Genomic DNA, 14,842 nt, shown 5'->3' on the forward strand with positions numbered 1-14,842 from the left:
CATGGTCATAATCTTTATCTAAGTCCACAAATGACATGAACATAGATTTTCCTTTTCTTAACCTATCTTCTAAGATAAGTCGTAGAAGGAGTGTTGCTTCTTACATTTCTCTGGAATCCAAACTTATCTTCCCCGAGGTTAGCTTTTATCAGTTTTTCCGTTATTCTGTAAAGAGTTAGTGTTAGTATTTTGCAACTGTGATTTATTAAACCGATAGCTCGGTAATTTTCACATCTGTTAGCATCCGCTTTCCTTGGAATTGGATACCCTCGTAGTCCGAGGGTATTTCGCCTGTCTCCCCGTCACATAAGAACAAAATTTGTCACATTTGTTCGACGTACTCCAGTATCAGTAACATTTTCAAATGACCTTTAAATCTTCTTGTAAATTTCTCCTTTGTCTTCTGACCGTCATCATCCTCTTGCAACCCAAAGTCGATTTATTAATTTTGAAGTAAGTTAATAATTTGGGCGGCTGGTCACATTTTCGCAGCGCTTGGCACGGTGTATTAGTGAGACACAGCAGGGAGAGGTAGCAACGGTAGAACTAATATAAGCAGTCTTCGTAATACCCATCTTTTATTCTTCTTCTTTGTTGTAAGTTGTAGGTTCGTAATCGATTCTCAAATGCAACTTTGTACACTGGTCTACAGGATATTCGACTTCATTTTCTGTTTTTAAATAATAGTATGTACACTGGTGGACTTACTGTTGTTGAATAGATACATTTTCAGTCATTACACTTCACAATACAAATCAACATCAACCACCGTATTAGCCCAACACACGTACGAGGGGCGATTGAAAAGTCCGTGCAAAGTCCGAAAGATGGCACCACCATGTTTAGTTAATAGCATCTTTGGAAAGAACTTACACCAAGTTTCAGCCGTATTGGTCTATTTCTTTGTGTTTGGCTTTCGTTTGAATCAAGGAAGTCGAGTGATTGTCAAAAAATGGACGAAGAAGAATTTCGTGTGGTGATTAAATATTACTTTATGAAAGGCAAAACGCCTCAGGAGACTAAAGAAAAGCTTGATAAACATTATGGCGACTCTGCACCTTCCATTAAAACAGTTGATAAGTGGTTCCAAAATTTTCGGAGTGGCCATTTGAGCACAAGTGATGCTGAACATTCTGGACGCCCTGTGGAGGTTACGACTCCAGAAATCATTGGTAAAATCCGTGATATAGTGATGGATGACAGAAGAGTTAAGGTGCGTGAGATTGACAGTGCTGTGGGCATCTCGAGTGAACGAGTACATAATATTTTGCCTAAACATTTGGACATGAGAAAGCTATCTGCAAGATGGGTTCCGCGATTGCTTACGCTTGACCAAAAACGGAATCGTGTGAAAAGTTGCAAGAATGGTTTGCTGCTGTGTAGGAAGAATCCGCAGGACTTTAGCGTCGTTTGTCACTGTGGATGAAACATGGATACATTACTATACTCCTGAGACCAAACAACAATATGAACAATGGGTTACCAAGGGAGAGTCTGCACCAAAAAAGGCGAAGACCGTTCCTTCTGCCGGAAAGGTTATGTCGACTGTCTTTTGGGATTCACAGGGGATAATCCTCATCGACTATCTGGAAAAGGGTATAACTATTAGAGGTGCATATTATTCATCGTTATTGGACCGTTTGAAAACCGAGCTGCAAGAAAAACTCCGGCGATTGGCCTGCCTAAAAGCCCTTTTCTATCACGACAATGCACCAGCACACACCTCAGCAGTTGTGGTAGCAAAATTAAAGGAAATATGATTCTAACTCGTTTCACATCCCCCCTATTCTCCAGACTTGGCTCCCTCGGACTACTATTTGTTCCGCAATTTGAAGAAATGGCTGGCGGGACAAAGATTTTATCCAAACGAGGAGGTGATTGCAGCAATTAATAGCTATTTTGCAGACTTGGACAGTTACTATTATTCGGAAGGGATCAACGAATTACAACAGCGTTGGACGAAGTGTATAATTCTAAAGGGCGACTATGTCGAAAAATAAAAAAGGTTTACCCCAAACACGTAAGTAGTTTCTGTTTTTGCACGAACTTTTCAAACGGCCCTCGTAAGTTGTACTTCACCCTCGCATTTCAAACTCTTACTACCAAATGCCCACAGATAGAGATATACGAGGGCTGTCCAGAAAGTAAGTTACGATTGATCGCGAAATGAAAATCACAGTGAAAATCAGAAATGTTTCATTTGTAACAGTTAGCTACACCTTTCAGCTACTTCTCTACGTAGTCGCCGTTCTGACTCAGACATTCGTCGTTGCGTTGTGCCAACTTTCCAATATCCTCATCATAGAAGGCAGCCGCCAGTGCTTTCCGCCAATTCTCTACGCTGGCCTAAAGCTCGTCGTCTGTGCCAAAATGTTTTCATAGCCAGCGGTTCGTTTGAGCAGAGATGAAACTCAGTGGGAGACAATTACGGGCTGTATTGTGGGTAACCAAACATTTCCAATTGAAACGATACAGGAACATCTTCATTGTCCCTGCAGAATGAGGCTGAGAATTGTCTTGAAGAAGAAACCGCACGACAGTTATGTAATGTTGGTTGCATAGCTTCAGGGGAAAATTCTCACCAGGCCCTCGTACTTGGCGGGAGACACTATTTTCTATAACATCTTTACGCGCTCACTAAGAGCTCAGGAATGAAAAGAGCGACATAATTCTACCTAGAGTCATACTAGAGACACTGCCCAACACATCTTTGCAAAGCTTCATCGGATTTTCATAGTCGTTTCCATTTCGCGACCGATCGTAACTTACTTTCTGGACAGCACTCGTACCTCTAAGAACACATTTAAGTGCTTGGCAGAGGGTTCATCGAACGACAATCATACTATCTCCCTACCATTCCACTCCCGAACAGCGCGCGGGAAAAACGAACACCTAAACCTTTCTGTTCGAGCTCTGATTTCTCTTATTTTATTTTGATGATCATTCCTACCTATGTAGGTTGGACTCAACAAAATATTTTCGCATTCGGAAGAAAAAGTTGGTGACTGAAATTTCGTAAATACATCTCGCCGCGACGAAAAACGTCTTTGCTTTAATGACTTCCATCCCAACTCGCGTATCATATCTGCCACACTATCTTCCCTACTACGTGATAATACAAAACGAGCTGCCCTTTTTTGCACCCTTTCGATGTCCTCCGTCAATCCCACCTGGTAAGGATCCCACACCGCGCAGCAATATTCTAACAGAGGACGAACGAGTGTTGTCTAAGCTGTCTCTTTAGTGGACTTGCATCTTCTAAGTGCCCTGCCAATGAAACGTAACATTTGGCTCGCCTTCCCCACAATATTGTCTATGTGGTCTTTCCAACTGAAGTTGTTCGTAATTTTTACACACAGGTACTTAGTTGAATTGACAGCCTTGAGAATTGTACTATTTATCGAGTAATCGAATTCCAACGGATTTCTTTTGGAACTCATGTGGATCTCCTCACACTTTTCGTTATTTAGCGTCAACTGCCACCTGCCACACCATACAGCAATCTTTTCTAAATCGCTTTGCAACTGATACTGGTTTTCGGATGACCTTACTAGACGGTAAATTACAGCATCATCTGCGAACAACCTAAGAGAACTGCTCAGATTGTCACCCAGGTCATTTATATAGATCAGGAACAGCTGAGGTCCCAGGACGCTTCCCTGGGGAACACCTGATATCACTTCAGTTTTACTGGATGATTTGCCGTCTATTACTACGAACTGCGACCTTCCTGACAGGAAATCACGAATCCAGGCCCGCAGCTTGATTAGAAGTCGCTTGTGAAGAACGGTGTCAAAAGCTTTCCGGAAATCCAGAAATACGGAATCAATGTGAGATCCCCTGTCGATAGCGGCCATTACTTCGTGTGAATAAAGAGCTAGCTGCGTTGCACAAGAACGATGTTTTCTGAAACCATGCTGATTACGTATCAATAGACCTTTGCCTTCGAGGTGACTCATAATGTTTGAATACAGTATATGCTCCAAAACCCTACTGCAAACCGACGTCAGTGATACAGGTCTGTAGTTAGATGGATTACTCCTACTACCCATGTTAAACACTGGTGCGACCTGCGCAATTTTCCAATCTGTAGGTACAGATCTATCGGTGAGCGAGCGGTTGTATATGATTGCTAAGTAGGGAGCTATTGTATCAGCGTAATCTGAAAGGAACCTAATCGGTACACAATCTGGACCTGAAAACTTGCCCGTATCAAGCGATTTGAGTTGCTTCGCAACCCGTAAGGTATCTACTTCTAAGAAACTCATGCTAGCAGCTGTTCGTGTTTCAAATTCTGGAATATTCCATTCGTCTTCCCTGGTGAAGGAATTTCGGAAAACTGCGTTCAATAACTCCGCTTTAGCGGCACAGTCGTCGGTAAGAGTACCATCGGCACTGCGCAGCGAAGGTATTGACTGCGTCTTGCCGCTTGTGTACTTTACATACGACCAGAATTTCTTCGATCTATCTGTGCAAAATCATCTTTGAAACATATATTTCAAAAACAAAGTACAAATAATTGTTTATCTCTGCTTATATTTCTAAGAAGTCGGTAGTCATCATCGTTATTACATTAAGTGCTTACATATATGTTGACGTCTATATATTTTCCTTTAAGTATATGGTAATGGATTTCTTGGTTTTGAGTCTTCAACTTGGTAATATGATCCACAATAGGTTAGTACGTTTATCTCACCATAATTAGTTTTATTACTCTGTAGTTGCACATTTTTATTATTATTTGGCATTCTGTTCACGCCAGTCGGCTGCGAGCTGTGTTGTGACGGCAAGTGGTGCGCCTTGCAGGGCTACAACCCGCTGCACCTGGCGTGCTTCGGCGGCCACATCACGGTGGTGGGCCTGCTGGTGAGCCGCGCCGCCGACCTGCTGCAGAGCGGCGACAAGCACGGCAAGACGGGGCTCCACATCGCCGCCATGCACGGCCACTTCCAGATGTGCGAGGTGCTGCTGGGCCAGGGCGCAGAGATCAACGCGCCCGACAAGGTAGGAGAGCGCCTGCAGCCCGGCTGCGCGGGGGGGAAACACTCGTCAGCTAGGAGCACGTCGCAGTAAGGAAACAGGCAAAATGTGATAATTAACGACCTGCAATGAAAACTGCACACATGGTAGCTATAATTTAGTGACTATACCGGGTGATCAAAAAAAGTCAGTATAAATTTGAAAACTTAATAAACCACGGGATAATGCAGATAAAGAGGTAAAAATTGACACACATGCTCGGAATGACATGGGGTTTTATTAGAACAAAAAAAAAACTAAGTTTACAAAATGTCCGACAGATGGCGCTGAACAGCAAAACCTCAGTGACTGCGCCTGACAATCGAGTATAAAAGGAGCTGTAATGAGAGAGAGAATCAGTCCGCCCTATCCTTCGTTACGCCCATCCGGCCTGGATCTCCGCCCCCATACCTTTTATAAATCCCTCAGATCCTTGAACGCCATCCTCTCTGCCTCACCTATCGCATCCGTCTCCCCTCCCCCACGCGGATCCTGTACGACCTCATTCCCTTCCCCCACCTCCTCCATTTCCTTGAAAGGATACGGATCTTCTACACCTCCCGTAAACTCGATCCTCCTCACCTGCTTGTTTCACCCATTCTCTCCCACCCCCGCCCGTTGCCCCGCCTGTATTCCCACGTCCCACCCTGTCTCCATCTCTCCACCCTCCTTACCCTCTCCCAAGGTGGCTTCCGCCAGCTCCCCCTCCCTGATGATACCTTCCTCCCCTCCATCTAGCCATCCTATCAACTTTATCCCCCCCCCCCCCACTTCCTATGTCTTTTCTTTTAGGCACCCTCCCTCCCTTCTCTCTCCTTTTCCCACCATCTCCCTTCCTCCACCCCTCTTCCCCCAGGCTTCCCCTCCCCCTTCCTTCCTTCCCCCTATCTCCCCTGCCCGTGGCATATCTGCTCTCCCCTCTCCCTCTCCCCCCCCCCCTCTCCCCCTCCCTCCCGCCTCCTCTCTTGGCAGGTCCCCAGACTCGTACACGCTCAGTGGACATTCGCGCGCCACAAGGCGTAATGCTGCTGAGACAGTTCAGGAAGAAATGGAGACTGTACCGGGTTCGTCTATGCACGGGGAAGTCAGCGCTCGTGCAGTAGCACGTGGCACCGGCATTCCATACACTACTGTTTGGTTGCCACTGAGGCGTACCCTCCGGTGCTATCCGTACAAAATCCATCGGCATCATGAACTGTTACCTGGCGATTTAGTGAAGCGGAGGGCATTTGCGGTGTGGGCGTTTCAAAAGATGACTATTGGTTGAGTAACGTGTTGTGGACCGACTAAGCTCATTTCACGCTCCGAGGGTCTGTCAACGCCCACAACTGCAGAATTTGGGCTACCGAAAATCCTAGAAATGTCGTGGAAACTCCATTGCACGACGAGAAAGTCACGGTATGGGTTGGATTTACCTCATATACAGTTATCGGGCCTTTTTTCTTCCAGGAAGTGCGTGGTTCTGGATTTGTAACTGCTACCGTGACGGGTGAGAGGTACGCCGATATGTTACAGAAACGCATCATCCCCAGCCTGCCTGATAAACGCCTGCTGGAACGTACGATGTTTATGCAGGATGGCACTCCACCCCATATTGCTAGACGTGTGAAAGACCTCTTGCGCGCGTCGTTTGGTGATGATCGTGTGCTCAGCCGCCACTTTCGTCATGCTTGGCCTCCCAGGTCCCCAGACCTCAGTCCGTGCGATTATTTGCTTTGGGGTTACCTGAAGTCGCAAGTGTATCGTGATAGACCGACATCTCTAGGGATGCTGAAAGACAGCATCCGACGCCAATGCCTCACCATAACTCCGGACATGTTTTACAGTGCTGTTCACAACATTATTCCTCGACTACAGCTATTGTTGAGGAATGTTGGTGGACATATTGAGCATTTCCTGTAAAGAACATCATCTTTGCTTTGTCTTACTTTGTTATGCTAATTATTGCTATTCTGGTCAGATGAAGCGCCATCTGTCGGAAATTTTTTGAACTTTTGTATTTTTTTGGTTCTAATAAAACCCCATGTCATTCCAAGCATGTGTGTCAATTTGTACCTCCCTATCTACATTATTCCGTGATTTATTCAGTTTTCAAATTTATACTGACTTTTTGATCACCCGATATTATTTCATTATCGCAATATTACGACCTTTGCATTTTCTGCCCTCTTACTTACACACATCGTAGTGTAGCTTTTGTGGAATGAAAATGCACGTTTCTAGACATTGGGCGCCACTTATTACACTACATTCATGATAAGTGTTTAATGAAGAGTAATGAGCCTCGATAGAATATCTGCAAAGCTACACACTGAGGTGACAAGTCATGGGATAGTGATATACAAATATACAGATCGCAGTCGTATGGGTTACACAAGGTATAAAAGGGCGGCGAATTGCCGAAGCTCCCATTTGTACTCCGGTGATTCTTTTGAAAAGGTATCCGACGTGATTAAGGTCGCACGACGGCAGTTAACACACTTTGAACGAAGGATGGTAGTTGGAGATAAACGCTGTGATGTAACAAAATAAAAGTGTTGGAATTTGAGATTTCGCTTACTGTTTTATCAATCACAATTGGCGTAAGAATCATGGATTGACCATTGTCATAAAATATTGCATTATGAAATGTGAATAGTCTTTACTTGCAGTTTCGCGTGGCTTGAAGCAGTCACAGCTAGCGTGCTATTGATTAAGAAATTGCATTATCGTCTTTCTAATTACTTCATGACCGTATATACCATAATTCCCGGTCATGAAGTTATAGTTATGACAAAACAATTTCCTAAGGGACCAGAAAGTTCCTAAGAGCGCAAAAACAACTGTAACATCACACAAAAGGGAAATTCAATATTAAAGCTGATGCAAGAAGACGATAAAACAGTTTTCCTTTTGTCAGTGTAACACGCACATTGGATTGCTGATCTTGGTGTCTGTAATCTTAGCAAAATGCATAATTAAAATGAAAATAATACTGAGGAGATGTTAGGAATGAGCACTGCTAACTGATTCAATATTTCCAGAACAAATATTTATTATAACTAAAACATGTCGTACCTTAAGCTTAGTACTACAATGACGGTAGATTTTTATGTCCGTTTCATGTCCATTGAGCGCTCTTTTATATAGCCATTGTCCTCTTTGAGTCCGTCGGGCGTCGTCACGATAAGTTATAACAGTTCTTATCACACTTCACTCAAACATAGACGGAACACGTTTTTATTTATTTAGAAAAAAATTAGATCAGACCGCCACAAATCTGCGTCCGTCTTAAACAGTACAAGTGTGTAGCGCTCAAGGCTTCATTTGTTCTCCAGCGAACAAAATAGTGAAGCATCGCATATCTATCCGTATTCTTCTGTCTATGCTGCCGCCTAAAGACGACTAATTACATTATTTAGGAAATTCCACCATCGCTGTGCGACACCTTATTATACAGTAATCATTCTTTATAAACAAGTATTTGCCTTCTGGCTGAAAGTATTAACTATTTGCTGTTTTAATGAAGCCAAAAATAGCGAATATCACAACGCATGGGACATTCCATTTAGGAAATCGTTAAGGAATTCAATATTCGGTGATCCACAGTGTCAAGCGTGCTCTGAGAATACCAAATTTCAAGCATTACCTCTCAGCGCGAAAAACGCAGTGGCCGATGGTCTTCATTTAACGACCGAGAGCAGCGGCGTTTACGTGAATTTTTCAGTGCTAACAGATAAGCAACTCTACGTGAAATGATCGCAGACGTCAAGGTGGGAAGTACGATGAGCGTATCCGTTACGGCAGTGCGGCGAAATTTGGCGTTAATGGGCTATTACGGCAGACGACCGGCGCTAGTGGGTTTGCTAACAGCACAACGTCGCCTGCGGTGGCTCTCCTGCGCTTGTGACGACATCGGCTGGACCACAGACGACTGGGGAACCGTGGCCTGATCAGGTGAGTCCCGATATCAGTTGGTAAGAGATGGTGATGGGGTTAGAGTGTGGCACAGCCTCGACGAAGCCATAGACCCAACTTCTCAACAAGCCACTGTGCAAGTTGGTGGTGGCTCCATGATGGCGTGGGCTATGTTTACATCGAGTGGACTTGGTCCTCTGGTTAAACTGAACCGATCACTGACTAGAAATGGTTAAGTTCGGTTACTTGGAGACTATTTGCAGCTATTCATGAACTCCATGTTTCCGAACAACGATGGAATTTCTATGGATAGCAGTGCGCGATGTCAACAGGCTACAATTGTCCTGGACTGATTTTAAGGATATTCTGGACAATTCGAGCTAATGATATGGCCACCCAGATCGCGCGACATGAATATTATCGGACATCTGTGGTACGTAATCGAAAGATCAGTTCGTTCACTAAATCCTGCACCAGCGGCACTTCCCATATTATGGACGGCTATAGAGGCAGCATTGTTCAATATTTCTGCAGGGGAGTTCCAACGACTTGATGGGTCCATGCCACATCGAGTTGCTGCAATATTCCGGGCAAAAGAAGGTCCGACACGATACTGGGAGGTGGCACCCCTATGCAAGTGGATGACCTCAATACCTGGCGTTGTCCAGTTATATATTCATTCCAATCTTCTATTAGTCCATCCCCTCCTTCTCTCTGTCCTCCTGTTTCCCTCTCCCTCTGTCCATCTCTTCTTCACTTTCTCAACCCATTTTTTTCTCCCCCTGTCTCTGTCCATCTTCCACTCTGTCTCTCTACACCTCTCCTTCTCTACCCTCTCAAATACACCTCCCACTCTCTGTCCATCTCCTCCTGGCCCTCGCTCCATCTATTCCCTCTTCCCCCCTCTTCTCCTCCCTTCTTTCTCCATATCTTCTCCCTGTCTCTGTCCATCTCATGTTGCCCTATCCCTCTATTCATCTCCTCCCCCTCCTACTCCCCCCTCTCTCTTTCCACCTCCTTCTCGCCCTTGTCTCTGTGCGTCTCCTCCTCTTCCCTTTGTCTATCCATCTCCTCCTCCACCATCTCTCTCCATCTCCACCTCTCCCCTCTATCTTCTCCTCCCCCTCTCTCTGGTCGTCTTCTCCTCCCCCTATACGTATACATCTTCTCCTTACCCCTTCTTGTCTGTCCAATTCCTCCTCCCCCAACCTTCTCTGTCCATCACCCATAGGTGGTTGGGGGGCTCTTATCCCCACACTATTTATTTCACGATAGTAAGTAACATATGTACTAAGTTTGGATGAAATCGATGCAGGGGTTTAGAACGAGATTTGTATCCGTGATTTAATCCATGTGCACACATCCCACATATACTTAACATATTTTATACATATCTGCACACAAATTTCACCTGTTTCTCTGGCGAATTTCGCCCTGCAGTTTCTTTTTCACACAGCTCATTGTTTGTGACGTCTAATCTCCCGAACTGTATCGTACCATGATATAATTTTACAAGTACATTCAGCAGCATACGTGAAATCTGTCTGCAACATGTTTCGGTAACAGAGTTAGTCCTAAAGAAGTAATAAATTACAACATCAAGCATCAAGCGGCAGTTTTTTAAGCGTTTCAGTATTTATGACGTCATACCTCATGAACTATGGCCGTCCGCTGTGGCCGAGCGGTTCTAGGCGCTTCAGTCTGGAACCGCGCTGCTGCTACGGTCGCAGGTTCGAATCCTGCCTCGGGCATGGATTTGTGTGATGTCCTTAGGTTAGTTAGGTTTAAGTAGTTCTAAGTTCTAGGGGACTGATGACCTCAGTTGTTAAGTCCCATAGTGCTCAGAGCCATTTGAACCATTTGAACCTCATGAACTATGTCTCGTAGAATGATACAGTTTTGCAGGTACATTCAGTGTTATATGTGACTACTGTCTGCAAAATGTGTCGCGAATTGAGTTAGTAGTAAAGTAGGGCCCAATGTTGAAGCGCATGGGATCGTGAGGGCAAGGATATTCATCCTGAAGGTTCCAGTCCTTCGCACCTGACTATCGCAAGGGAGTACAGCCCCATTGTTCATCAAGCACGTCGTAATCCATTCACACCTTCGCCTGGCATCCGAAAACAAGTATTAGACTCCCTGCAACATTCTGTCTCTTCCTGCAGCATTGGTTGGAGACTGGCAGCAACTGGACTAGGGGAATTACCGTCCCATCCATAGGCTGCCGTTAATACCACAACACAAATGGTTGCATCTCGAATGGTGTCATGATCTGGAAGCATGGATTGCTAATGAATGGCGTCATATTGTGTTCAGGAACGAATCCTAGTTCTTTAGAACCCCAGATGATCATATGGTGTATATGGCGGTGACATGGAAGAGAGGTCCGATGCTTGCATTGTTTTGAAGAGGCACTGTTGTGTTGCTGGAGGCGTCAGGATATGGGGAGCCACCAAAAAATGGATCAAATGGCTCTGAGTACTATGGGACTTAACATCTGATGTCATCAGTCCCCTAGAACATAGAACTACTTAAGCCTAACTAACCTAAGGTCATCACACACATCCATGCCCGAGGCAGGACTCGAACCTGCGACCGTAGCAGCAGCGCAGTTCCAGACTGAAGCGCCTAGAACCGCTCAGCTATCCCGGCCGGCGTGGAGCCATCAGGCATGATTCGAAATCATGACTGGCAGGGATTGAGGGAACTCTGTCGCCACAAAGATACGTCACAGACATCCTGTGTCCTCATTCGGCAGTCTTGTGGTGCCAATTTTCAACAGGACAATGCTCGTCTACACACGCGACGTCTCTCTATGAAATGTGTGTGCGATGTCGAGTTATTCTCACGGCTAGCAAGATTCCCACACCTGTTTCCGATAGAACATGTGTGGAACCAGGTCCGACGTCAATTCTGTCCCACTGCCAGTGTCTAGGATATCTCATGACAGTGACAATATTTGTGGTCTCAGGAGAGGATACAAGGGCTCGATAACAGCCTTCCCAACCGAATCAGTGCTTGCATCCACGCCAGAGGGGGCGCACCGTCGTACTGATAAGTGGTCTCATACTGCGAAGTTCTGTATAAATTTGACTCGAGTTTGTAGTCACTGCAGTGACATCACACACACTCTCAACACGTCAAGTTTCATTTCGTTTCTCCTTCCCCTTCTGGATGCCTCATTTTTTGTCAGATGGTGTATTGACATCACAGGAACGTCAACAAGGTTGAAGAATTTATTGTCTTCGACACAGAATTATATGCGATCTTGTGGGCACTGGAGCGGATGAGACGTTCTCGCGGTGTTAAATCCCTTGTCTGTTCTGAATCTCTGGGAGCCCTTCACTCTCTCCATCGTTTGTACCCAGCAGATAAGGTCATCAAGAATATCCAGGCCGCCTTCCTCCACCTACAACCGCTGGGGAAGGATGTCTCTTTCTGCTGGGTATCAGGGTACATGGGTATAGCGGGGAACGAAAGGGCGGATCTAGCAGCCAAGGAGGCGTGTCGTGATCCTCAGTTCTTTCAGTGTGCCATCCCCCTGCATGCTGTCGCCTCGCTGTTGAGGTACAAAGTAATTCGTCGATGGGAAGACTAGTGGCTGGTTGTGACAGTAGAGCCCAACGCACCACGTAGAAGGGACGAGGTCCTGCTTACTCGCCTTCACATAGACCACAGCTCTATGACGCACGGGTTCTTGCTCCGGCGAAAGGACCCTCCAATGTGTTGTGCTTGTGAGGTACAGATAACTGTGGGTCACGTTTTATTGGACTGTGTTTTATTCTCCAACAAGCCTGTATTTTAAGTAGCGTTCAAACAAAGTTAAGTTTTGTGAATTCTCCAACATATTTTACCAAGATTTTAAGGAGATTTTTTTGATGTGGTAACAGGGTAACTGGCTCATGCAAGTTTTTTGTAAGTGGCCAGCCAGTCACATTTCCATGAGCTTTATTCTAGTTCTTCTGTGTTTTGTTTCCTCTGTGTTTTGGTTCAAATGGCTCTGAGCACTATGGGACTTAACAGCTATGGTCATCAGTCCCCTAGAACGTAGAACTACTTAAACCTAACTAACCTAAGGACATCACACAACACCCAGTCATCACGAGGCAGAGAAAATCCCTGACCCAGCTGGGAATCGAACCCGGGAACCCGGGCGTGGGAAGCGAGAACGCTACCGCACGACCACGAGCTGCGGACCTCTGTGTTTTAATTTCATGTGTAACCAGCTACTTTCCCTCTTTCTAATTTTTTTTAGCGCATATGAGATACGGTAACTGTGTGGTCATTTTTTATAGCTGTAAGGGCGTTGATAATCTCGCCGTTGAGGGCCCATAAGTTACAAACATACACACACACACACACACACACACACAGACACACAAGGCACAATTACAGTGTAACGTAATTACATTCACCAAAATGCTTCTAGAATGGCACATATTATTCGCGTCAATGCCCGCACGATACTCTGCCACACCCCCGCCGTACTCTTTCTTCTGTGTGGCAGACACTACGACACTCCCTCTGCACTCCTACCTACACACCAGGAGGCCAGGCCCTTGGTGAGCCATGGCAGCGCTGGGTTATGTTTCAGTGGGCCCTTTGACTGCGCTACAAAAAAATACTCCACATCTTTGTTTCCTTCAAGACATGTAAGTCGGCCATGATATATTGACTTCGACAACAGACGCTTTCCTTTCTCACACAATGCCTCCCTGGAGTAGAAAAATACGTGTACAGGAAACAACACATACAGCGGAAATTCATGTAGAAAACAGGGCCTGCACTAATTTCGTGGTATGACTGTGTGCTGTATAGCTTCTCATCGCTAGATATTTTACTGTGAGTATGATTATTTTAATATTTTTAATTTAATAAATCTACAACTACACGTACACTCTGCAAACGTAAATGAAGCGCATGGCAGAGCGTCCTTTCCATAGCACCAGTTATTCGAACTTCTTCCCGTTCCAATCACGTATGGAGTGCGGGAAGAAAGACTCTTTAAATGTCCCTGTGTGCGCTGTAATTCACCTCTCATTGCCCTCACATTAGCTATGGCAGCAATATGTAAGGAGTTGTATTATATACCTAACTTCCTCATTCTTGAAACCTCGTAAGTAGATTTTGTAAGAATAAATGGCGTCCGTCTTCAAACATTCGCTAGTTCAGTTTCTTCAGCAATTCTGTGACCATTCGTGTTACCCATCTCCGTACATTCAGTATCCCCTGTCAGTTGTATCTAGTACGAGTCCTACGCAATGGTGCAATATTTCGGGATGTGTTCAAAAATGCTTCAAATGATTCTGAGCACTATGGGACTTAACATCTGAGGTCATCAGTCACCTAGAACTTAGAACTACTTAAACCTAACTAACGTAAGGACATCACACACATCCATGCCCGAGGCAGCATTCGAACCTGCGACCGTAGCAGCAGCGTGGTTCCGGACTGAAGCGCCTAGAACCGCTCGGTCAAATCGGCCAGCGATCTATAACCAAGTGGGCGAAAGCTATTTTTCTATCTTCCGAGTAGCGCTTCTGTCCTTTGTCGTCCGGTCATTGGCGGATTGTACTCGACCGGCAACTGGCCGAGGCGAAACCGATATCTTCATCCTCAGCGCCGCCCATGGCCGCTGGTGGAACTCGCTTAAGAGGCGAGTCTCTATCGCTCTGACACTAGCTCGCGTCTTTGCTCCTGTGGTGCTTTTGCCCTGGCTGTGTCTTGTTCGGACGACACAGCAGTACCCAAGTCTGATACCTACATTACGTGCAACTGAGCCTGTGCGATCGTTCCATTTCATACCCTCACAAATGTATGAATTGACCGATTCCAAAATTGTAGTCAAAGCAGATTTGATTCAATAAAATCCTCTCTATTTTCATGTCTTGTCACTTCGAAAAAAAAAACTCGAGCCTTCGATCTC

The 14,842-nt window shown here is 45.3% G+C and overlaps 1 protein-coding gene across 1 annotated transcript in view; it reads left to right on the top strand.

Annotated features, from left to right (window-relative positions):
* Positions 1-14,842, top strand: part of LOC124803453 (serine/threonine-protein phosphatase 6 regulatory ankyrin repeat subunit A) — a 446,739-nt gene that overhangs the window by 242,724 nt on the left and 189,173 nt on the right. The window contains exon 13 of the mRNA XM_047264641.1: positions 4,807-5,004. Within this exon, the coding sequence (XP_047120597.1) occupies positions 4,807-5,004 (198 nt within the window). The remainder of the gene's footprint in view (positions 1-4,806; positions 5,005-14,842) is intronic.

The sequence above is a fragment of the Schistocerca piceifrons genome, chromosome 6 (genome assembly GCF_021461385.2).
Source record: "Schistocerca piceifrons isolate TAMUIC-IGC-003096 chromosome 6, iqSchPice1.1, whole genome shotgun sequence".
Taxonomy (NCBI): Eukaryota; Metazoa; Arthropoda; class Insecta; order Orthoptera; family Acrididae; genus Schistocerca; species Schistocerca piceifrons.